This window comes from Mus pahari, chromosome 1 (genome assembly GCF_900095145.1).
Source record: "Mus pahari chromosome 1, PAHARI_EIJ_v1.1, whole genome shotgun sequence".
NCBI classification, from domain to species: domain Eukaryota; kingdom Metazoa; phylum Chordata; class Mammalia; order Rodentia; family Muridae; genus Mus; species Mus pahari.
In genome coordinates, this window is record NC_034590.1 from 7,159,884 (window position 1) to 7,184,774 (window position 24,891).

The 24,891-nt window shown below is 49.7% G+C and overlaps 1 protein-coding gene across 1 annotated transcript in view; it reads right to left on the bottom strand.

Moving 5' to 3' along the window:
* The window catches only part of Gpi (glucose-6-phosphate isomerase), a 29,399-nt gene extending 6,737 nt beyond the window's left edge, over positions 1 to 22,662 (bottom strand). The window contains exons 1-9 of the mRNA XM_021187162.2: positions 22,451 to 22,662; positions 21,645 to 21,735; positions 21,319 to 21,387; positions 20,497 to 20,616; positions 12,959 to 13,042; positions 12,730 to 12,876; positions 10,708 to 10,779; positions 9,981 to 10,025; positions 7,463 to 7,516 (exon numbers count right to left, since the gene is read on the bottom strand). Of these exons, the coding sequence (XP_021042821.1) occupies positions 7,463 to 7,516; positions 9,981 to 10,025; positions 10,708 to 10,779; positions 12,730 to 12,876; positions 12,959 to 13,042; positions 20,497 to 20,616; positions 21,319 to 21,387; positions 21,645 to 21,735; positions 22,451 to 22,572 (804 nt within the window). The 5' untranslated portion in view covers positions 22,573 to 22,662. The remainder of the gene's footprint in view (positions 1 to 7,462; positions 7,517 to 9,980; positions 10,026 to 10,707; positions 10,780 to 12,729; positions 12,877 to 12,958; positions 13,043 to 20,496; positions 20,617 to 21,318; positions 21,388 to 21,644; positions 21,736 to 22,450) is intronic.
* Positions 22,663 to 24,891: the final 2,229 nt, after the last annotated feature.

Below are 24,891 nucleotides of genomic sequence, written 5' to 3' on the forward strand. Positions count from 1 at the left end.
GACTGCTCTTCCAAAGGTCCTGAGTTCAAATCCCAGCAACCATATGGTGGCTCACAACCACCTGTAATGAGATCTGATGCCCTCTTCTGGTGTGTCTGAAGACAGCTACAGTGTACTCACATATAATAAATAAATCTTAAAAAAAAAAAAAAAAAAAAAACAACCAAGCTTCATACCTGTGCCTACCTTATTACCTCAAACACTGATGGTAAATTTAGTACCTCATACCTGTGCCATACCTCATCTCCTCAGATACTGGCAGACCAAGCACTCAGACCTCTACTGAACTTACCTTTGAAACACTGAGAGGCCAAGGACCTATCCCCTCAGATACAGACAGACCCAGAGCCTCATACCTGTGTCTCCCTTGTCTCCTCAGACACTGACAGACCCAGAGCCTTGTACCTGTGCCTACCCTGTGTCCTTGATCAAGGACAGACTCACTAATTCATACCTATATCTAACCTGTCTTCTAAGTTACTGACAGACCTAGAACTTCACTCTCGGACTTACCCTGCCTCTTTGGTCACTGACAGACACCAAACCTCACACCTGTACTTACCATCTCCTCAGAAACTGACAGACCAGAGCTCACACCTCTACCTACCCTGTCTCCTCATAAACCGACAGATCCAGAACCCCAGGCCTGCACCTACCATGTCTTTCTTCTTGGTCATCGACACACCCAGATCTGTGACCACTCTGCCTCGTTGGTCCAGATTAGACACAGAGACTAATACTTTACCTACCAAGTCGCCTCACATACTGACAGACTCAGAGCCTCAGACTTGCATCCATTCTGTCTCCTTAGCCACTGACAGATCCATAGCTTTGTGCCTATGCTTACCCTGTTCTCCTCAGCCTCTGACAGACCCAGAGCCTCCTACCCATGTCTACCTTGGATCTGAATAGACACTGTCATCCAGAGAAGCACTCCAGAGCGGCATATACAAGGGTCCTGTGGCAGGGGCAACCTTTTACAACAGAGACTAAAAACTCACAGGAAACAACAGGAGCAACTTCCTTTCTCAAGTCTCTCAGGCTAGAACGCCACTAGCTGTAAAGGAGAGGTGCTAGACCTCATATCTGTTAACTGTTTGGATGTATCTTCTGGAGGCCTGAGGTGACAGGCTTCGAGGAAGCACAGCACAGTGTGTAATATGAAGGAGGGTGAGAGGGACGAAGCTGAGAGACCAGGTTGGAGAACTGCAGTCTGAGAGCCAGGCACAAACGAAGACAGAGAAAGTCCCAAGGACCCTGAGGTTACCCCAAGATGATGACACCCTGGACTGGGGGTTGAAGAGAGCTCACACAGGAAGTTCACACAGGCGGAACTGAAAAAATGAGGAAGGTGGCCCAAGGTCCCTCTGAATAATAATGAACTGCAGACTCATCTGTAAGGATCCAGGGTTAAGAAGAGCTCCGCTACAGCAAACATCTCACAAGCCTTATTAGGTATGACATGATCTTCCCTAATGGGACTTAGTTCTAGAACGGGAATGGTTGGCAGTACTGACTGACAAGTCTAGCTTCTGACCTTGGCTGAGAGGAGCAAGGTCAGATTCCATATAACTAGCAATTCCAGGCAGGGTCTGACCCAAGTCTCTGGGCCTCATATTGTGCCATGGGCATCCCTAGGATGGCTCAGAGTATGAACCAAAGAGAAAGGAAGGCCAAAGACCACAACTAGCGACTACAGACTAGGGGGCTGCAGATCCCCAGGTCTCTGCAACAGTGATAAGAACAGGTAGTGGACAGGCTTAGGGCACCCCACCTCCTCTATCCAACCTCCAGACTGACCCAGACACACACATATTGCTATATCAGATATATACACCCTTCCTTCCTTCCTTCCTTCCTTCCTTCCTTCCTTCCTTCCTTCCTTCCTTCCCATTTTATGTCAAGGTCTCACTGTGTAGCCCAGGCAGGCTTCAAACACTTGATCTTCCTGTCTTAGCCTCCTGAGGATTAGGGTTAGAAGTATGTGCCTTGATGCTTTATGGTTTTTCTTCTAACTTGTTCTATTTCAGTTGTTTATTGATTGGTGTGCCTGCATGTGTGTGTGTATGGAGGTCTACCACTCTCTTCCCACTATGTGGGTCTCAGGAATGCAGTTCATTCAGGTCAGAGGATGTCTGAACCTGCTGAGCCATCTCACCACCCCACTGTGGTCCTCTTACACAACTTTGTCTGACCAACCCCTCAGGTCTGCCCAGCTACAAACATATTCCTGGGCTAGGCTGCACACACATTTCACCTAACAGGCCTAGGGTACATTTGTTTGTATCTGAGCCCAGGTGATAAAGACACCTCTTCTTGGATCCAAAGATTGACAGGGAAGGCTGGGTAACCACCAGCATGGATCAATTACAACAGCTTCACCTGGGAGGCCTGGCTCCACCTACCTGTATCCAGCTCCGAGGATACAGCCAGTGCCGTTGCCCAATCTTGACCCTCTACCTAAGCCAAGAGTCGCAGGTCCATCTCCCTAAGAGCAATTTGAGACTCCTTAACCTTTATGGGGACCCAGCTCTATGCATTTCGTTGTGACTCCAGCAGTTTCCAACAAGTCTGCAGAGCTTCTCCCACCTCACGTACCAAACCAGTTCCACCAACCTTGGCTCAAGCCTGGGCTTCACCACGTAAGAGCGCCATCCTAACATATGCCATCCACAGGACCCACCTGAGGTGTGCTTCTTCTGAGGTGAGACTTACTCAGCCACACTTGGGCCTTACCTCAAACCGCCCAGCCAGAACCAAGCTCCACGGACTGAACAATCCCAGGTGTATACCTCTAGCGCCCACGTCCTTGCTTAGAGGACTGTATCTATATATGTACGTATAAATTTGGGTTTGAAAACACGCTGTCAGGCCCACAGTACTTGTCTATTTTATGGAACCCTGCTATGTGTCTGATTTAAGAGGTCACTCCAATCCACATGAGCTTAGCCATGGCTCCTCCAGCTTCTCCACAAAGACCCAGGTACACCCTACCTTTGCCCCAATCCTGTTACCAACTCATCCCTATCTATAAACGTTCAACTTGAACTCCTCAAGACTACACCTGTCAGAACAGCTGTGACTACTTACACAGGCAATGCTGGGCCAGCCTGCCCACCTGTGCTCCACCTTCTGATGTTGCACTTAGTGGGACAAATGTCCCTCCTTAGTTTGACCTTGGCTCTCCTGCCCTCACCTCCCAGGCCAGTTCTGTCTGCCTATGTTTGATCTTAGCTCAATCCGCATCTGGAAGGCCAGGTCCACCCATCTGCGCTGGATCCTTGGGTCCAAAGACCACATCTGGCCAGCTCCACCTACCAGTATTTGAGCCTGCTTCTCCAGAGCATACCTGGCAGGTGACCTTACCTCAGCATGGCCCTGGCTTCAAACCACCTTGACTTTGACCACACTTCTTCAGGCTCCACCACCACCAAGGCCTAGGTGTAACTCCTACCTTTGACTGAATCCATCACCTACCTGTGTTCAACTCCTCAGGCTTCAGTGGTCTACACCTGGCAGATCAACTGTCAGCCACTGACGCTGGCCCTCCAGAGCACATCTGATAATCCACTGCCACCTACAGGCACTCACCTCTAATCCTCACAGTTCAAACCTGTACCCAACAGGCTGGGTGTGGCACCACACACCTGTAATTGCAGCACTTGGGAGGAGGCAGAGGCAGGCGGATCTCTGTGTTCGAAGCCAGCCTGGTCTACAGAGCGAGTTCTGGGAGCGCAGCTCTGCCTACTGATACACTCTGCACCTGGCTCCTCTGCACGTCCTGGGTGAGCCAGGGCTATTGAACATGAGGTTGACCGTGGCTCTTCAGATCATACCCAGAAGGCCAGAAAAATGGGCCTCTCAGACCACACACCAGATGGGCTGGCTCTGCTTTATCTGTATGTGATCCTGGGCTTTCAGTTCTTCATGTCTACCTGACCCTGAACGCGCACACTCCGTCCATCTGACAGGCCAGCTCCACCTAGCTGACCTAATGCACTCCCTTCCCCACGTTTGACCATGACTTCATGTCTCACCGGCACAGGCAGTTTTGTGAACTCAGGCCTCCATGGATCCTCACCTGCTAATCTCACTCCAGATTGACATAGCCAAAAAAAAAATCCAACCTCATGCCAGGCAAAGGTTCCACAGTCCTTACCCAAGAAACTGACCTCCACGTTCCCGTGCCTGGCCACACTTCAACTTTACCAGGTGAAGTTTCACACACTGGGCTCACGTGACCATACCTGGAAGACCCAGAGACGCCCACTCACGCCACACCTCAAGCCCCTAGCTCTCTCAGACGTTTGCTCCACTCACCCTCATTCCCTCAAAGACCAATTCTTTGTCCCTGAGGCCTCACCTGACAGACTGGTTCTGCCTTCTTTGCTCGGCCAGACTGATCTGAGAGGATTTACTGACGCAACGTCTCACATCGAGCACTCTCTCTACTGGCTCCACAGACGAGGTTACCTGATAAACTCTCACTGTGCTTAGCCAAGTCCAGCAGACTTAGGGTTCAAGGCTGGGTCTGACCTCAGCAGCCTCTTCTGCGCCTTACCTCCGCTGCCAGCTGCTGTACTGCACCCACCTGTAAGGACCTGGCTTCACTGCTTTCTGGACAGATGCAGCTCTCCATCCCTTGACTCCCACCAGGTCTCAGATGCCCAAGTCTACTACGTGTGCGCTACCAGAACTGTTCAGGAGTCGCTTGACCACTCGCTTTTGGCCCGATTTCAATCATGGCACTTCAGTCTCTATCTGTGAGACTCCACTCCACTTGCCCCCCTCGCCATTTCCTATGATGATGGGGGCTGACCAAGCCAGGAAGTTCCATCTCCCACCCCTGCACCTTCTGTGTGCCATGTTCTACTTACACGTGCCTAGCCTGGCTCCTCTGGTTCCTGGGGAAGCCCAGCCACTCACTTTTGTCTGATCCCAGCTCCTGAGACCTCAGCCGTGACACCACATCAGGGCAGACTCCACCACATGCCTGAAAAAACGCTACTTGCCAAATCTCAACTTCCTACTTCTGGAGTGTGACTTGGGCCTTAGCTATCATCATATTATCTCTGAAGACCATGGTCTCCCGACCTTTATGTCTCATGAACTTCTCGAACTGCACCCTAGTGACATAGTTCCTCAAGTGTCCCTGCCTGTGCTTGACCTATCCGCCTGCCCCAGGCCTCACCTTTTAATAACCTGTCTACTCCTGCCCTCCTCACAACCCCACCCCCGACACACCTGATGACAAAGAACAGCCTGTGACACCTTGGAAGATCTGGCGAGGCTGTTGAGAGGCCTGGGGTCGCCTCATCTGAGCAATCAGCTCACTACTAGCCAATCCTCCCTCTGCAGAAGCTACCAGAGACCCAATACGGGCACATTTGAGACCACCCAGCCTCTTCCTACGTGGCCAGGCCATGCATTTCCACATGCCCTTCAGACCTCAATTGCTAGAACTATTCATTTTTTTGTTGTTTAATAAGATCTTGCTACATAGGTCTGGCTAGCCCAGAACCCACTATATAGCCCAGGCTGGCCTTGAACTTATGATGCTCCTGTCTCAAGCTCGTGAGATTACAGAGATGCATATCTAGCTAATGTCATAGCTGAACCCTCCTGATCCCACCAGTACCTATCCTTACTCTTTTTCAGACCCAATTCTAGCTCCTGTGACTTCTGCCAAGACCACACACACACACACACACACACACACACACACACACCCCTCAGAGATTCCATCATCTGAGGAAAGATAACTCTCGAGTGTCAGTCTCAGATGCCAAAATCGGTTCTGGCCCTGAGAGACTCTAAGCTCAGAAGCACACCTGTGCTGGGTCCAGAAGCCAGACACACCAGGCCATGTCAAGTCAGACCGCAGCACTCACACAGACCTTACTGGACTGGCCTTGAGGACTGACCCTTCAGGCTGTGCTGCACTCCTCCGCCTGCCATCTGTCTCACCAGGTAGACTAACTCTAGAAGCCCATCCCTGCCCCCGGGCTTCACGAATCACCACCCCCATTCAGCGGCACCCATCCACACCCCTTCTCACGATGTTCTGATGTTCCGTGTGGCCTGACCTTCGAGGTCTCCACTGCCAGCCCTGCCCGCCTATTTGCTACACCTAAACATCACTCTTTGACCCTGCCTGCAAGACACAAGTTTCTGTCACATCGCATCCATTTTCTGTACACTGGGCAGTTACAATGGATGTACCATTCTGTTGGGCTTCCAGGCTAGCAGAGGGCACCTGCTCCTCCCCTACCCCCATTTGCTCAGATGCCAACACCTAGGGAGGAAGGGGAAACAGGCAGGGAACATTTGTTAGAAACCAGTTTCCCAACAGGGATTCCTCATCTAAGCTACAGGATGTGTGCCAAGGACGGCAGCAACTGGTCCATCTACAAGGGGGTTAACTGAGACACAGCAGATGGCATAGAACAGTGGGACAGCACTCTTTCCCACAGATTAGATCCACTGTGGCAGTGTATGCCTGTAACCTAAGCACTTGGAAGGCCAAGGCAAGAGGATCACAAGTTCAAGACCAGCCTGAGCTACCTTGTGAGCTATACGTTAGCTTGGGCTACACAGAGACCCTTGCCTCAATACTCATTTAAAAGGGGGCGGGGAGCAGCTCAGTAGTGGAGTGCTTGTTTAGTGTGTGCAGATCCTAGGCACTGAAAGAAAACTATTATTTATTTATCTATCTATCTAATTTAAAGAAAGGGGGATCTTAGAACTTTCAAAGCAAAGTTACCCACTGGCTGATGATGCCAACAGGAAAAGAGCCTCCAGTCCAAAGGCTGATATGTCAGAGACCACACCTCTGCCCAGCCACAGCCACTACACTCTCAGGCCACACGCCACACCCACACAGTAGCCCTGTACTTTCAGGACACACACAGCCCTTCCTCACAGGTCTGCAGGGCCCAGACCAGCAGCAAGTGGCAAGGCGGGTTCCTGGTCAAGCCTGGCTCAAGTCCCCCAGGAATGTCATCTACAGCGTGACCTGCACGCAGATCTACCATCTGAAGTGGGGCTTGCTGTGCAAGCTGCCCAGTCTCCGGATCAACTGCCTCCTCCCCGCCCCACTCCAGCTGTTCCTGCAGCCTACCAGGCCCAGCCTTACCCTGCCCTTTGGCCTTTATAGACCGTGGCTGCAGCCTGGAGAAAGGTCATGACTGAGAATAACTCACCTCGGCTAACTGAGAGGGCAGCGGTGGCTCTGGTTACCTCACAGTGGGCGCAGCTGGAAGGCACCCAGGGGACTATCGCTTCTCCTCGTAAACTAGGAACTTGCCCACAGACCAAGCCTCCCTAAGGGCCTCTCTGCCTTTCCCCAAAGGGAGACGGACATGCAGCAAGCGCTCAATAAATGCTGACCTGACCTGTTGGCTCAGCGGCCAAGACTCGCCAAAGGACACACCAACCACACAGCACAAGGGGCCATACTTACATCCCAGAACTCGAACATGTTCTGAGGGTCAATTCCAAACTCTTTCACTTTGGCCTGGAATAGACAAAGGAAGAGCGGGGAGGGGGACATCCGTTAGAGAGACAGGAAGAGGAGCTGAAGGGAGGGAGAGAGGAATGACAACCTCCAGGGACCCTTCACCTCCCTTCCAACCCCGGGGAGCAGGCTGAGCTGAGGGTAACACCCAACCAAGACTGCTCCCTCAGAACTGCCCACCAAGCCAGCTCCCCTCCGGCACACGGGGGTCCCGAGCCTACAGAAACTCCTCCTGCTGTGTGAGAACCAGAGATGTAGACCAGCCCCCATACCCTGTCCTCAACATCTGGCACTCAAACCCAGAGGCCATTCCCCGGGCCAGGCAACCAAGCCTGGACCACTGCCTAGCCTCCCTTCTGAAGATGAGGCCCCCTGAGAGATCCCTGAGGAGACAGCCTTGTTCTCAGGGTCTAGGCCGTGGGCAGGCTGAGCCAGACGCCCCAGACCTATCCTCACTGGAGATGTCCACTGAGAGCATGAGCTCTGCTGGCAGAAGGCAGACAAGGCGCGAATTAACAGACATCTGGAGGCTGACGTGGGGGAGGCAAAGTTGTGGTCGGAAGGACTGAGGTGTGTTCATCGTTCCCAGCTATGCGTTTTTTGCACTGCACCACACAGGGCTGAGCTCCAGTCCACCAGGGGCTGTGCTTCCGAGAGCAGCCCTCACTCCTCCCTGGGTGTCGGCCACCTCACACAGGCTCAAGGCCAGGCCAACTGTGAGATGGCAGACATGATGGGCTCTAATCCCATTATCCTGACCTCACACAGTCCTTCTAGTGGAAATCTGGGAACGTGCAGGGATGACACAGCAGGAAAGAGCATTCATTCCCTGCCCTTGCATTAGACCTGAGTTGAGCTCCTTATACAGACACCAGGCAGCTCATAACCAACTGTAACTCCAGTTCCAGGGGATCCCATGCCGTCTTCTGGCCTCTGAGGGCATCTGTACTCATGTACACTCATACCTACCTACCTGACCCCATAAAATTAAAATAAATAATTACAAGAAAAAAGTCACAAGGCAGTGATAGCACATGCCTTTAATCCCAGCACTTGGGAGGCAGAGGCAGGTGGCTTTCTGAGTTTGAGGCCAGCCTGGTCTACAGAGTGAGTTCCAGGACACCCAGGGTTATACAGAAAAACCCTGTCTTGAAAAGCCAAAAAAAAAGAAAAAAGAAAAAAAAAGTTGTGGCAGACAATGTAGCAAACGTCTTTTTTTTTTTTTTTTTTTAAAGATTTATCTATTTATTATATCTAAGTACACTGTAGCTGTCTTCGCTGTCTTCAGACACACCAGAAGAGGCTGTCAGACCTCATCACGGATGGTTGTGAGCCACCATGTGGTTGCTGGGATTTGAACCGAGGACCTTTGGAAGAGCAGTCAGTGCTCTTAACCACTGAGCCATCTGTCCAGTCCGGCAAATGTCTTAATCCTAGCACCCAGGAGGCAAATGTGGGTAGATCTCTGTAAGTTTGAGGCCATCCAAGATACCAGAGCTATACAGTTAGTCTGTCAAAAAAGCTCTTGTCTAGGGCTACGTAGATGGCTCACAGTAAAGGCACTTGCTGTAGAAGCCTAGAGAACAGAGTTTGATCCCAGGAAACCACATAACAGAAGCAGGAGAGAACCATAAAGTTGCCCTCTGACCTCCACTGGTGTGTATGTGTGTGCCCACAGATATCATGGACACACACCTGCAAAAATCATAAACAATTAATTCAAAAGAAGTTACACCGAGGACTGGAAATCTGGCTCTGTGGTTAAGAGCACTTGTTCTTAGAGAGGACCCAGGTTAAATTCCCAGTAGGATGGTTTACAACCATCCCTACCTCCAGCCCCAGAGGATCTAATGCTTTCTTTTGATCTCTGTGGGCACCTGGCATGCATGTGGTATACAGACATACATGCAAACATACACATAGAATAAAATTAATAAATCTTAAAAAACAAAAAAAGTGAATGGTGGTGGTGTAGGCCTTTATTCCCAGCAGTCAGAGGCAGAGGCAGGTGGATTTCTGTGCGTTTAAGGCCAGCATAGTCTACAGAGAAGTTCCCAGACAGCCAGGGCTATACAGAAAAAACATCTCCAAAACAAAACAGCAATAACAACAAAAAAGCACATTCATTTACCAGACCTAACTGCTTTAGGAAGGAACAAGATTTCTGCACATCCTATGTGGGCAGGGTGCCGGAGGGGGCAGGTGGGGGAGATGGGGGGTGTCATGCATCAGTCTGGCCTGGGAGATGGGTGGGGATATTATCCCACTGACTGCCTATCCTTCCTCAGGATTAGAGACTGAATGGAGTCGGAAGGAAAGACCACCGGCTCTCACCAAGCCTTCTAAACCAGCACCCCAGCCATGATGCTACCCCGAAGCAGACCACTGAGGTTGGTGGATTCTGAGAGACAGGTTTTCCCATAGCCCGGGCTTTCCCATGAGGGCATGCAGGACTAGCACTTACCGTGTTTGTAGACAGGGCGACAAAGTGCTTTGCAACTGCAGATGGCTACAAGAGACAGAAGCAGATTATACCAAACCCATCCCAGAGGAGCCACTAAGGGAGGGGGTGCCCCGTCACTGGAGAAAACCAGATTCTACACAGGACTATTATTCTCTCTCTCTAGCCCTGAGGCTGTTAGAGGAACCCATAAAAGGTCAAGGTCAAGAGGGCAGGAAGATGGTGGCACAGGACAATAATCCTAACACTTAGGAGACTGGAGCTGGAGGGTTGCCGTGAGTCTAAGACCTGCCTAGACTACATAGCAAGACCCTGCCACAAACCAGGAAAAAAAAAAAAAAAAGTTGTGTAAGGGCCACCAACAAGCCCACCCATCCCCCCTCAAAGGTACACAGGGCCAAGTTGCAAAATGACTTCCAGTGTAAATGGGTGTGGTTGCTGGAAGCAAAGATGATTCCAAAGGCCAAGGGACTTAAAGAAAGGTTCCTCAGTCACAACATGGGAACTATTAAAAATGGATAAAGAAAGAAAGGCTTCTTAGACAATTAGAGCAGCTCGGACAAAAGGAAGCCAGAAAAGGTCTCCTCCCCTTTGTACCTCAGCAGAAAGGGCTATGGGGGGGGGGGGGGAGAGGAACACAGGACGTGCACCACACCTCCCACCAAGCTCCATCTGTGGGAGAGCTAAGAACCAACCCCCCACCCACCTCCAAGAGACCCCAACCACTCACATCCTTGGCCGCTTCGAGAAACCACTCCTTTGCTGTCTCTGCATTGGTGATGGTCTCCTGGGTGGTGAAGGTCTGGAAGGGAACGTGTGGCGGTCAGCCCAGTCCAGGTGGGCAGCAGAGGGCACACTGGCTACTGGCTAGCTTATCAGCAACACCTACTACAGGCACCCACAGCATGTGCACACGTCACAGCAGCACATCAACAGCAACCTACCATCACACCTAGGCGTGGAAGGAGCCCACTGAAACTCCCAGGCATCTCCCAGAGAGGGCTGAGCAGACACTGAGCTTGCTTTACTACAGCCTAGGCGGGGTCTCACACTGCAGATGGAAATCCTATTTTTCAAGTTTATTACATTTATTCAGGGTGTGTGTGTGTGTGTGTGTGTGTGTGTGTGTGTTTGTGTGTATGTGTGTGTGTAAAAGTGCCACAGCATGCATCTGGGAGGCAGAGGCAGGTGGATATCTGAGATCAAGGCCAGCCTGGTCTACACAGTGAGTTCCAGGACAGCCAGGACTGCACAGAGAAACCCTGTCTTGAAAAACCCTAAATAAATAAATAAATAAATAAATAAATAAATAAATAAATAAGAGTGCCATAGCACATGTGGAGGTGAGGAGACAATTTTTGGGAATAATTCTCTCCCACCATGTGGTGCCCAGGATCAAAGCCCAGGTCATCCAGCTTGATGGCAAGCCCCTTTACCTGCTGAACCATCTAACCGACCTCAGATGGACTTCTTATGATTTTGCGTATATTAGGGCACACAAGGTGTACAGGATAATAAATAAACCCTTGTTATCAAGCCAGGGCTCTGAAATCAGAGAGGCACAATAAACATGTCAAGTGTGGTGGTACATGCCTGCATACCCAGGGCTCAGGGGCTAAGAGAGGAGACTACACCCAGCTAATAAAGACCCTGCCTCAAAGAAGAAGGTAACAGATGCATCTGTTAAGAAAGAAGGATCAGGGGCTGGAGAGATGGCTTAGTGGGTAAGAGCACCCGACTGCTCTTCCAAAGGTCCTGAATTCAAATCCCAGCAACCACATGGTGGCTCACAACCATCCATAACAAGATCTGACTCCCTCTTCTGGAGTGTCTGAAGATAGCTACAGTGTACTTACATGTAATAAATAAATATTAAAAAAAAGAAAGAAAGAAAGAGAGAGAGAGAGAGAGAGNGAGAGAGAAAGAAAGAAAGAAAGAAAGAAAGAAAGAAAGAAAGAAAGAAAGAAAGAAAGAAAGAAAGAAAGAAAGAAAGAAAGAAAGAAGGATCGGGGGCTGGAGAGATGGCTCAGTGGTAAAAAGCACTGACTGGTCTTTCAGAGGTCCTGAGTTCAATTCCCAGCAACCACATGGTGGCTCACAGCCATCTGTAATGGGATCTGATGCCCTCTTATGGCATGCAGGTGTACATACAGATGGAACACTCATACACATAAAATAAAAAAAGAGAGAAAGATAGATCACCCACTTAGGAGGCAAAGGCAGGCAGACCTCTGAGTTCTAAGACAGCCAAGGCTACACAGAGAAACACTGCGGTGGGGGGAAGGCAGTTTCAGACACATGCTGGTGGCATGGACCTGTCTGTAAATACTTAAGCAGCTGAAGAAGGAAAATCAAAAGTTCAAGATGGACTACAGTTTGAATTCAAGGCTAGCCGAATAACTGAGAGAGAGCCTGTCTCAATATAAAGGGCTGGGCATGTAGTTCAGTGGTAGAGGTCTTACCTAGCTTGTATGAGACCCTGAGGACACACACACACACACACACAGCACACACACACACCACACACAGGCAAAGATCACATAAACTAAGTGGGTACTGCCTATGACAAGAATCCAAACTGACCAGGTTCAGGCTCTTATTAGGTAAACCTCATTTGCCTCCAGACATGGAAAGCATCTGAGGGCAGCTGTGCTAACCAGATCCACAAAGCCCCATTCACTCACTCAGAATCCTTCCTGACACTCCATTGCCCAGGGCAATCCACCCATCCTCCCCATCCCCGGTGCCATACCTTGGAGGCAATTATAAAGAGGGAAGTCTCAGGGGACAGGCTGGCCAGTGTTTTGGCAATGTGGGTCCCATCAATGTTAGAGACAAACCAGACACGGGGACCTCCTTTCGAGTAAGGCTTGAGAGCTTCAGTCACCATGAGTGGTCCCTGCAGGAAGAGAGGACAGGGTTCTAGGGGGAGACTGTTCCCAGCCTTCACCCCATCCCAGGGTGAGATGGGCGCTCCTTACCAGGTCAGAGCCCCCGATGCCGATGTTGATGATGTCCGTGATGGATTTGCCGGTGTACCCTTTCCAGTCACCACTCCGGACCCGCTGTCACAGAAGCAGATGTGATTAACCCAAATGCACAGCTCACAAATGCCACTCATGTCTTGCGTCCCTTTACCTAAATGACAACTGCTAGGCCCTGTCAGGAGCCTCTGGTGGTCATAGAACCAGATCCCTGTCACACTCTGTGACATGTTATCCTGGTAGTCTGCCACATGATGTCCCCCCAACCCCTTTTGCTCCGGCTCTGCTTGCTCTGGCCCTGCTCACTCCAGCTCACAGGTTTTTTTAAATTTGTTTCTCATTACAGATGGTTGTGAGCCACCATGTGGTTGCTGGGATTTGAACTCATGGTCTCCAGAAGAGCAGTCAGTGCTCTTAACCACTGAGCCATCTCACCAGCCAAATGGGGCTTTCTTGCTCCAGAATCCCCACTGTTTATTTCAAGTGGCCTCCGAAACTCCCTGTCCCAAGGCAGGCTGGCTTCCTAACTCCGTGACAGGAGAGGCTGCCTCTTTATCTCATGGCATAAAAATGCTTGCCCAGGGCTGGAGAGATGGCTCAGGGGTTAGGAGCAAGGGCTGCTTTTCCACAGGAGCCAGGCTCAGTTTTCAGCACCCATGTGGCAGCTCACCACACCTGAAACTCTGATTCCAGGCCAGCTGATGACATTTTCTGAGCTCCGTAGGCACCAGACACACACTTGGTGCACAGAAGTGCGTAAAGCGCTCACGCACACTGTCAGAAAGCTGAGATGTTCTGATCTAGTCTCTTACTCTGCAACTGTAAGGTAACTGCTTCTGCAGGGCTTCTCCTATCATTTCTGCTGGGTATCATAAGCACCCACTTGGATAACTTTTGCCTGCTCAACCAACTGGGCTACTCCAGTTGCTCTGCAGGATATTGTAAGCACCCAATTTGATGATGTTTTGTTATCTACTGCTTTTAACTTTTGCTTGCTACAAACTTAATAAACCCACTTACTCGAATACCAAAAGCATGTGTATTGTGTTGTCTGTATGAAAACATTCCCGACCAGATGGCCTGTTATATCCTCGTTGCCAAAGTGGGATTCACAGTGGTCCCACAGTGACACTTTGCCAGAGACCAACTTTTTGACAGGTCTTGACCAGGGACAAGCAGCCAGCCTCTAGGTAGAGATCCAAATAAATGTGGGTCAAATCCTGGGCCTTGCATCTACCAGACAAGTACTCGACCACCAAGCTTAATCACCAGCGCATATGGTTTGAGGCAGAATCTTATGTATAGAGTCCAGGCTGACCATGTACTGCCAATCCCCTGCTTCAGCCTCCTGATTGCTGGGATCATAACCTATGTTAGCATGTGCAGCTGTGTCCAAGTGATCCTTCCCTTTCTGGTACACAGCCCTGTAGTAGAGTTCCCACCGCGTCCCTACAAAGCTGCTGTAAAGACGATCCTGTATGTGAATGGGAAGCTTGCTCACAACAACCTCTGCTTTGCTCTGATCTCTCCCCTGATCCATGTATTCTTTTATTTTTGTGCATGACTGTTCTGCCTGCATGTACGCACATGTGTCTACCAGTCAGAAGAGGGCATCAGATCCCCTAGAAGTGCAGTTACAGATGGTTGGGAGCTGCCATGTGGGTGCTGGGAACTGAATCCGGATTCTCTGGGAAAGCAGCTAGTGCTCTTAACCACTGGAAGAAGCATCTCTCCAGCCCCGTGCTTTCTCTCTTTGAACAAGTCCAGCCACCATGTTGTGAGGACACTCAGACCTGTGACTAAGCCCATGTAGAAATGAGCTGAGAATTCCTTCTAACACGGAGCACTAACTTGCCGTTCACAGAGGGAATCTTCCAGAACTGACCCCTTCAGAGAACCACAGCATGGACCAACACTCTGACTACACTGTTAAGCATCACTAAGAAGCACAGAGCCCGGGCTGGTGAGATGGCTCAGTGGGTAAGAGCACCCAACTGCTCTTCCAAAGGTCCAGAGTTCAAATCCCAGCAACCACATGGTGGCTCATAACCATCCATAACAAGATCTGACTCCCTCTTCTGGAGTGTCTGAAGATAGCTACAGTGTACTTACATATAATAAATAAATAAATCTTAAAAAAAAAAAGAAGCACAGAGCCCCTCTGAACAAAAACAAGAACAACGCAGGTAAAACTGCTCCCAGCTTCTGACCCAGACACACCATGTGAAATCGCTGTGTTTGCTGTTGCTGTGAGCTGAGTTCTGGTGTGAGTCCTCCACATCAATAGAGAACTGGTGCCAAGTCTCAGGACAGGGTCCTAGTAAAAACCTCAACAAGGGCTTGGAGAGGCAGCTCAGCAGTGGAGAGCAGCAGATGCTCTTGCAGAGGACCCTGGTTCAACTTCCAGCATCCACATGGCAGCTCACAATCATCTGTAACTCCAGCTCCAGGGAATCTAACACCCTCTACTAACTAACCTCAGGGGGTACCATATGCATACATACACATACTGCATGGACACACACAGGCAAAATACAGAACACATAAAATAAAATAAAATGAAATAAAATAAAATAAACTTGAAACCTAAACTAATTGTGTTTGTGGTAGCTTATGCCTATAATGCCAGCACGCAGGAGGCTGGACTGCCATGATTCTAAGACCACTGTGTCTCTAAACAAACAAACAAACAAATAAACCTAACCCTGACAGAAAGCTTTATGAGTAAGTGAAACCCTAATAAAGACTAGACACCCCTGGCGAGGCCGCTGGGTTTAAAGAAAAGGTAGAAATATTCTCGGGACGCTTTACCTACTGGGTCGCCTTGTCCGGCTTTGATGTGATCATCCTGTAGCCTGCTGTACTGTGTTTGCTTGATGTCCCTGGGAGGCCTGCTCTGTTCTAAGGGGAGGCAGAGCGAGGGTGGATCTGGGAGAGGGGAGGTGTCCAGAATAGACTAGGGGGAGGGGAAATGCAGCTAGAATGTAATACATAAAGATAAAAATAATAATAATAATAATAATAATAATAATAATAATAATAATAGGCAGGAAATAGTGCCAGAACTTGTCAGGAAAAGAATTTTTATAGGCCAGACTTAAAGGTGTATGCCTATATCCTAGCATTGGGAAGTAGAGGCAGACACACCTCTGAGTTTCAGGCCAACCTCTTCTACAGAGTGAGTTCCAACACAGCCAAGGGTACACAGAGAAACCCTGTCTCAAAATTAATCAAAGAAAAAAAAAAAAACAAAAAACCTTTCTTGGGCAGGAGATGTAGCTCAGTTGATAGAGGGCCTACCTAGCATGTACTAAGTCCTACCTAGCATGTACTAAGTCCTACCTAGCATGTACTAAGTCCTGAGTTCAGTCCCTAGCACTGTATAAACTGCGCATGGTGGCTCAAACCTGTAATTCCAGCGTCCAAAGGCAAGGGAACATAAGTCTACTGTCATATCAAGTATGGACCACATGAGACCCTGTCCACAAAGATCTTTTAAAACTTCAGAGAAATGAGCAGGGCATGGTGACACACGCCTTCAGTCCCAGCACTCGGGAGGGAGAGACAGATCTCTGTTCGAGGCCAGCGTGGTCTATAAAGTGGGTTCCTGGACAGCCAGGGCTACACAGAGAAACCCTATCTCAAAAAACAGAACAAAACAAAAAAATCAAACCCAGGAACTTGAGAGAGCTAAGTTAAGACAGACGCAAATGGGGCTGGAGAGATGGCTCAGCAGTTAAGAGCACTGACTGCTCTTCCGAAGGTCCTGAGTTCAATTCCCAGCAACCACATGGTGGCTCACAACCATCTGTAAATAGATCTGGCGCCCTCTTCTGGAGTGTCTGAAGACAGCTACAGTGTACTTACATATAATAAATAAATCTTAAAAAAAAAAAAAAAGACAGACGCAAATGTTCAGTCAAACACAAGGAGGTTCCCAAGTGGCATCATGGTCTCAGTGGGCTCAGAAGCAAAAAAGCAAAGGAATTTACCGTGGGCCAGTGACATGATGGGTGGCTAAGGGCTTGTTGCCAAGCCTGACCTCCTGAGCTCATTCCCTGGGAATCACATGGTGCACGAGGACTGATTCCCACGAACTGTACTCTTGACCTCCACATGCACCGTGGCACATGTATGTGGCATACAAATAAATGCACCTAAGACTACCAGGTTCTCATATCTATATATACCCCATAGAGAAGAAACCTGTGCATACAGCTACTGTCTGACAGCCCCACAGTAAGCTTCTTATGGAGTCTTTTAAGACACGTTAAGCTTTTGTAAGAACTACAGTGTCTGAAATGGTATCTTCTTGAGCTGGATGGAGTCAAGCGAGGCAGATACGCTACTTAGACACCTTTAGACACCTGTATTTCCACAGACAGTAGGAGGCTGAGAAGACCAGGCAGCTGTAAGAACAGGCGATATTTTACCTGAGAAAATGAGTTTTAGGAAGCCAAGAGCCTTAAAGAATCATTCCCAAGCCTCGAGAACGAATTAATTAACTGTCAAGCCATGGAACTGCATGAACCAGCTAGGCATGGTGGTGCATCCCTATATTTCTGCCACTCAGGAGATGGCGTCAGGGTCAACAGGTGTTCCAAGCCAGCCTCAGCTACACGGTGGCACTGCCTCAAAAAAACAAAATCCCAACCACTCCAACAGGACTATCAACTCTCCGTCTTCCCCCTCTCTGTAAAAGTAAAGTGGTCCAACCATCAGCTCCCCCATGCCTGGCTCATCACCACCATACATACGGTGGATGTCTCTACACCTCATCTTCAAATGGACGATGGTACTCCAGAGTTGCACGAAAGGAAACAGGATTGTGTATACTCGCACCTAGCTTAGCTGGCCCTATGCTTCTGTCTGCTACCGTAATGGGTTATATGAGAAAGTGAATAGGGGAACTCTGCTTTTTTGAGACAGGTTCTAACCCTAACCCCAGGCTGGCCTGGAACCCTAAACAATCCTTCTGTTTCAGCCTCCCAAGTGCTGAGATTACAGGTTCAAGCCACCACTCAGATCTTTAAGCCATTGCTGTGTGCATGCAGCTCACTGCCAGCACGCCAAAGCCCCAGCTTCTATCCCCAGCAACACAAGATTAAAAGATGGTATTAAAGCTACCATGGGAGGATCCTGTGTGGTGGAGCACACCTTTGATCACAGTATTTAGGAGGCAGAGGCAGGTGGATCTCCATGAGTTCAAAGCTGGCCTGCTCCAGACCAACCAGTGCTACTCCATCTCAAAACAAAACCTGCTGGCACGGAGAATGTCCTATCAATTCCAGTAGAATAAAAAGTGGTAACAAGCTTGTGGGTTTTCTAGACTTAATTTATGTGTATCCGTTTCTTCTCCATGTATGTATATGCACCACATGCATGCCTGGTGCCCACAGAGGTCAGGAGAGAGCATTGGAGCCACTGGGATTGGAGTTATAGACAATTGTGATGCACCGTGTGGATGCTGAGACTTGAACCTGAATCTTCTGCCAGAGCAGCCAATGTTGTTAATCAAGGAGGCCTGGCACCAGCCCCAGGAAAAAATGTTTAGTTGCTCAGCTTCTCACTCAGTCTCACACACATAAATTATGAGAGAAAAACACATTTCTAATATAACTTCACACAGCCTTTCTTCCTGTATATGAGGTCTTAGGACACACGCCACTGTTGTTTTGTATTTAGAAACAGTGTCACCACGGTACCCCAGGCTGGCCTCCTGAGTGCTGGGTGACAGGATGTGCTACCATGCCTGACCAATAATTAACAGTACAGCAGGACGATACAGCCACAGTAACCGACAATCCTGATAAACGAGGGGAGGTTTTCTTTTGGTTGTTATTTCTCCTTTACTGTGTGATATTTTGATACATGGATTTAACTGACAATCAGGTCAGAATAACTGAGATATCCATTGTTTCAAACAGTTACCATTTCTGTTTACAAGAGCTGGCCTATCACATGCCAGGCTCACTGGCCCTGACCTCTGACTCTCCCACCTCAGCTTCCCCACTGCTAAGACCAGCAGCAGCAGCACTCTGCCTGACTGTACTTTTTCCTTCTGAGAGGACCAGTCTCAGGAAGCAGAATTCCTCCTCACTGGGATGGCCACTGGTTAGCAGTGTTTTGTTTGCTTTTTCATTGGGCGTTTTGATTTGAGACAGGGTCTCCCCACATAGCCCAGGCTGGCCCAGGACTGGCAAATCTTCCTATTCTAGGTTCCCTGTGCTAGGATTACAGGCACGACCCACCACACCCAAGCTGTGCATCTTGAACTAAAAATACCTGATCAGTCTAGAGCCAGCCAATCCAAGAGCTAGCTTTAAGGGGGTGTCATCCTGCAACAGCATTGGAGGGGACTAACATGGTGCTGTCCACCCAGCATGCCTGAGCTTACACAGCGTGATGGGAGTACCTGGCTTCCACTCTGCCACACAGCAGACAGACAGACAGACAGACAGAGATGCCCTTCACACTCAAAACATCAGGGACATTCTGATACCCGAGGTCCCACCAGGGCTTTCTAGCTTCCCTCATTCCAGGAAGCCCTATATGCAGGTGTCGACAGGCCTTGAAGATAAATTTCTAGACTTTCAGGTCTAGAAATGGCTCTTGGCCAAGGCAAGCCGACTTTGACCAGCCACACGCAGTAGCAGCCGCTTTCAGGCACAAGTCCAGAATGCTTACAGCTGACCAGATGATCACTCTCTGAGCATGCCCAACCCATACAGACACACACACCACACACGCACACACCCACAGCGCCCACACATCACCGCTGCACTCCATACCTGATAACGGCTGCCAGCCAACCCTTGCAGGGTTACCCTGGGGAATGCACAGAGGCCACAAAGGTTTATGTAGGTTAAGTTAGCTTGCCTCTAAGGCAACCCATATTGCCCCTCACCCCCACCCTCAAATACACAGATAGACGAGGTCGGCTGAGAAGGTATAATGTCTTTAATCCCAGAATTAGGAGGGCAGAGGCAGGCAAATCTCTATGAGTCCGAGGTCAGTATGGTCTACGCAGGCCAGTTCCAGGCCAGCCAGGGTTACATAGTTAGACCCTGATAGGTCAGACTGACAGAAGGGAGGAAGGAAAACAAAGGGGTATGTGTATGGTACGGTTATGTGCACTAATATGGACACAAGACGTGCTTTACATTTTTATACTGCACATAAACTGTGTGTGGGGAAGGAAGTAGGCTGTAGCTCGGTTGGCATCGTACTCTCCTATCACCTAAAGCCTCAAGTTTGACAACCCCAACCCAACACCCCCAGCACCATGTAACAGGTTGTGGTGGTGTGCACCTACGATCCCAGGCCTTGGGGGATGAAGAGGGCGTGCTCATTCTGAGAAGAGCTGAGGGAAATTCAGGTCTCAGCAGAGATAGCAGGGTCAGCAACCACACAGATCACCCCAACCTGAGGCTGCAACACAAACTAAGTCCTGCCTCTAGGGAGAGCAACAGGGCCAGATTCTTCAACACACATACACGTGGACCAAAGGCACGTCAAGGCTAGCATCTGCTTACCTGGCAGAAAGACTTCATCTTGTCCAGAACCCTGTTCACCTCCGGCATCACATCTTTGCCGTCCACCTTGATGGGTGTGTTTGACCGGTTCCGAAGGGCCACATGCAACACCGCCCGATCCTAGAGAGGAAGGAGACAATGAAGAGCACGGTAGACCCTAGAGCTAGACTGGTCCTAGTTGTGGAAGGTACAGTGTAAGGCAGCCATATGCACAGGACAAACAGGTCCGGGCATCCATTAACATCACCGTTTCGTATAGAGAGCCTGGGAGGGAAAGCCATTCCGGGACTCTGAGGATAGGAAATCCTGTGCCCCCTTGTACGCTGTGAACAGTCAGAAGCAGATACAGAAGGACCTGAACATGCCTAAAACATCCTCTAAGGGTCCTCTAACCCTGTCATACCCTCACCTCTTATTCACTCCACTGTCAAAGAAACTAAGGGCTTTGGTGACATAATTCTTCTTGCCACTAGAACAACCTGTAGCTAGGATCCATCAGAGTATCAAGGTTGAAGTTCTCCAAGAAAATGTCTCAGCCAGCCTTAAGCAAATTCCTCCCTTCAGGCTTGGGCTGTGCCCCTCCCTGGACACCAGGAACTGTGCCAATTTGCTTGCCAAGTCCAGGCTGCCAGTCTCAGAGAAATCACACCCCAAAGCTCTGCAACCTCTCTTGCCCCCAAAGAAAAGCCTTTAGCACCTTTGTGAGGCAAAAGCATTGCTTAAGAGCAAGGGTGAAGACACAGGGCGATGATGATAACGGTCAGCAAAGGGGAGGAAGTGGAGGGGTGGCGGGGGGGGGGGGGGGGTGGTGTAACTGCTTACCTCAGTGTAGTTGATCTTGGAACCACTGAACATGTTGTCCCGTGCAGCCTCCACGCCTCTGGACTTGGCCTAGGGAGAGAAGCCACTGAGGCCTTGTACCCCTTCCTCATCGGTATCACAAGTCCAACCCCCCCCCCCCCCCCAGTGAGGCTGACAGATGTTCCTTTATAGCCAGATTCCTTTTCCACCACCTTCAAAGAGTTTGCTCAAACAGCAGGGCCTGGAGATCCCTGGGATACTACTCCACACCTGGACCTAGAACCCAAAACAATGCGCAGGTCCCCCCACCCAAACCAGAGATCACAGCTCCTCAGTCAGAACATTACCAGCTCCACCAGCATCTGCATCACGTCCTTGTTCACAAGGTTCTTGGAGTAATCCACCAGAATATGTCCATGGTTGGTGTTGAGGTTCAAGCTGCAGGAAGATGGAGACGCTGCTGGTCACACCCCAGCGGCAGTGCCTGGCCACAAAGGCTGACCTGTAGCAGCAGTGTTAAGTAGTGTAGGAAGCCATGCCACAGAAACAAGATGTTAGACAGATCCTGTGCAGAGCTTCCCCCTTCAAGCTCCACATCTCAAACTTACAAGGACACACCCATGGAGAGGTATCAGGGACTTCCAGTGAGGAACCACAGGTGGTCATCCCTGGTCCCTTGCCTCCCGGCATCAGTGACAAGGCACGGGGATGCATCACATGTACGATTTCTTCCACCCTCCTATTTTGCAGTCGCTCACAGGTCTCTCTAGCCTCTGCATCGTGCCTCCGACGCACTATTTTTACACCGTGGCTCCCAGGAAATCTCAGCCTACCCACCCTGCCTGACCAAAGCCCACTAGGAGCAGGTGGGAGGGGACAGCTCTCTCGTGCCTGTCGCGCCAGCAGCGGCTGCTGCTCCTCACGGGTGGTTAGAAATCCCTACTCAAATGGCTGAGACTGAGAGGCGGGGGCGAAGGGATCCCCAAGGAGGAGCCGATTCCTCCTAATGACTAAGCAGCCTCGGCCCTCTGGCTAGCACGCGGGTCCCAATACCCACTCCAAGGAGTCATCAAGGACAAAGTGCGGCCCCGGCCCCGGCCTGGGCCCTGCGGGGCGCCTGGGGGTGCCGGGAGCCCCGACCCCGTGCGTGCACCTGAAGTGGTTGAAACGCTCCGGATCCGCCTCAAAAAGTTCGCGCAGCTTGAGGTTGGCAGAGTTCGCGCGGTGCCACTCCAGCAGCTTCTGGAACTGCGGGTTCCGGGTGAGCGCAGCCATGGCGGGACCCGAGAGGTACACGGAGCAGAACAAGCACGGAAGAGGAAGGAAAGAGGAGCGGCAGCGCGCAGCAAGTCTGTACCAGTGCGCGCAGCGGGCTTTATGGCGCAGGCGTCCGGCCCCGCCCCGCCGGGTCCGCCTCCAGCCCCGCCCCGCCTCTGTCCTCCGCGTCCGCTAGGCGACCTTGCCGGCAGCTGTAAATCTGGGGGCCTCTGCTGGCCTCTCTGTAACACAAGTGTGGCCACTTGCGATGAACCTTGGCTGGCTTCTGTTCGGAAGTGACTTGAAGGGCAGAGGCGGAGTTTCTCATGCCAGATCCGCTTGCTTCTTTCATTCATTCATGTATTCAATTCAGCAGAACTTTTATGGAACGCCTTCCTGGTTAGAGGTACTAAAGCAAGTGTTGTGGGTACGTAAGCCAAATAAGTAAATAGAATTTATGGGATTTCAGAGCTCGCAAGTGCTCCTGAGAAGAGGCAAACTGGATGAGGCACTAGAGATGAATCTGTGGTTAAGGACACATAGTTCTCTTGCAGAGGACCTGAATTGAGTTCCCAGTACTCATAACTGCCTATAACTTCCGCTGCAACCAACGGGGTTACCAAAGGCACTTGCATTCTCATGCACATATCCACCCCACACATATAATTAATGCTAAAATTATATATCCACCCCACACACATAACTAATAAAAAATTGTATGTCCACTCCCACACATAATTAATAAAATATCCACCACACACATAATAAAAATGAGATTATATGTATATATTTTAAAGGCATGTTGGAAATAAGCATTTCCCTTAACTAAATGGTTAAGAAAAAAATTCGCTCTTTATTATATTTGAGTAAAAGCATGAAAGAGAAGAAATGAGCCAGTTGGTTACCTGGAAGGAAAGTGTTCTGTCAAAGGGAAAAAACACTGCAAAATCTAAGACAAGAGCACCCATAGATGTCCCATAAACAGAAGGCACATGTGGCTGGAGTGGAGCAGATTAGGGGAAGAAGTCATAGAGGTGACATTAGAGAGAAGGGAATTCACCCAGTGGCTTACAAATCATTGTGAGAATTTTGATTTTTGTTTTGAGATGAGGAGCCACAGAAAGAGTTCACATGGAGCTGGGACTTTATTGACACACTGTATAAAGGATCAGAGACACACTGTATAAAGGGTCAGGAGACCGACATAGAGGATGGAATGAGTGAGGGATCCATAATTGCCTGGAGAGAAAGGGCACGATATGCACTTTAGGATCCAACTTCCTAGAAAAAACATGGAATTCTCATCCACAAGTCCGAGGAATAGGAAGATTTCTAATGAGGAAGAGTAGGTGAGGTGAAGTGTTTGCGGGGGACTGGGGAAAATATGTGTAAGTTTTGATATTTGCTAAGCTTTCCTAACAGTGCTGGACATTTAGCACTGGGGTGGTAGGCACTGGGGTGGCACCATAATCCCAGCATGTAGTGAGGAAAGGCAGGAAGATCAAGAGTTCAAGGCCAGGATCAGCAACATAGGAGCCTGAAGCCATCGTGTCTAAAACAAAACAAAACAAAACAAAACGCAGGAGCTGAGAAGAATTTTTGTAAAGCATTTGCCTCAGAAGCACGTGGACATGTTTACTCTGCAGAGTCCGTTTAAAAACCTGCATGTTGGGGCCCTTTTGCAATCTCAGTGCTAGAGAGGCAGAAACAGGAGGGTCCTAGGGTTCAATGGCCAGCCTGGCCTCAACGGTGAGCTCCAGGTCTGACTCAAAAAAGAAGCTGAAAATTTTATAAAATGTGTTATTAAAAGAGGGGCTGGTGAACCTAAAAATAGGCAGGGCAGCTGTAGCGCACACCACTAATCCAAGCATTCTGGAGGCAGAGGCAGGCACATCTCTCTGAGTTCAGGGACAACCTGGTCTACAAGAGTGAGAATGAGTCTCAGGACAGCCAGGACTGTATAGAGAGGCCCTATTCCAAAAAGGGGGGGGGGGGGGAGGGAGAAGTGGAGCTGACAAAATAGCCTATGGGTCAAAGGTGTTCGGGGCCAAGGCTGATAACCTAAATCTAATCCCTGAAATCCACATAATAGAAGAATGAACTCCCACAAACTGTTCTTTGAGCACAGGCACTCTTGGAGCACACTCCTTCAAATAAACAGGTCTAACTAAATATAAAACGGGGCAGTATTCCTAAGGAACAGTGCTCAAGGTTGTCCTCTGGCCTCCATGTAAATTACACACACACACACACACACACACACACACACACACACAAATTCACTCCCACATCGAACCTCAACTAGCAGGAATGCCAGTATTTTTTTTTTTAATTTTT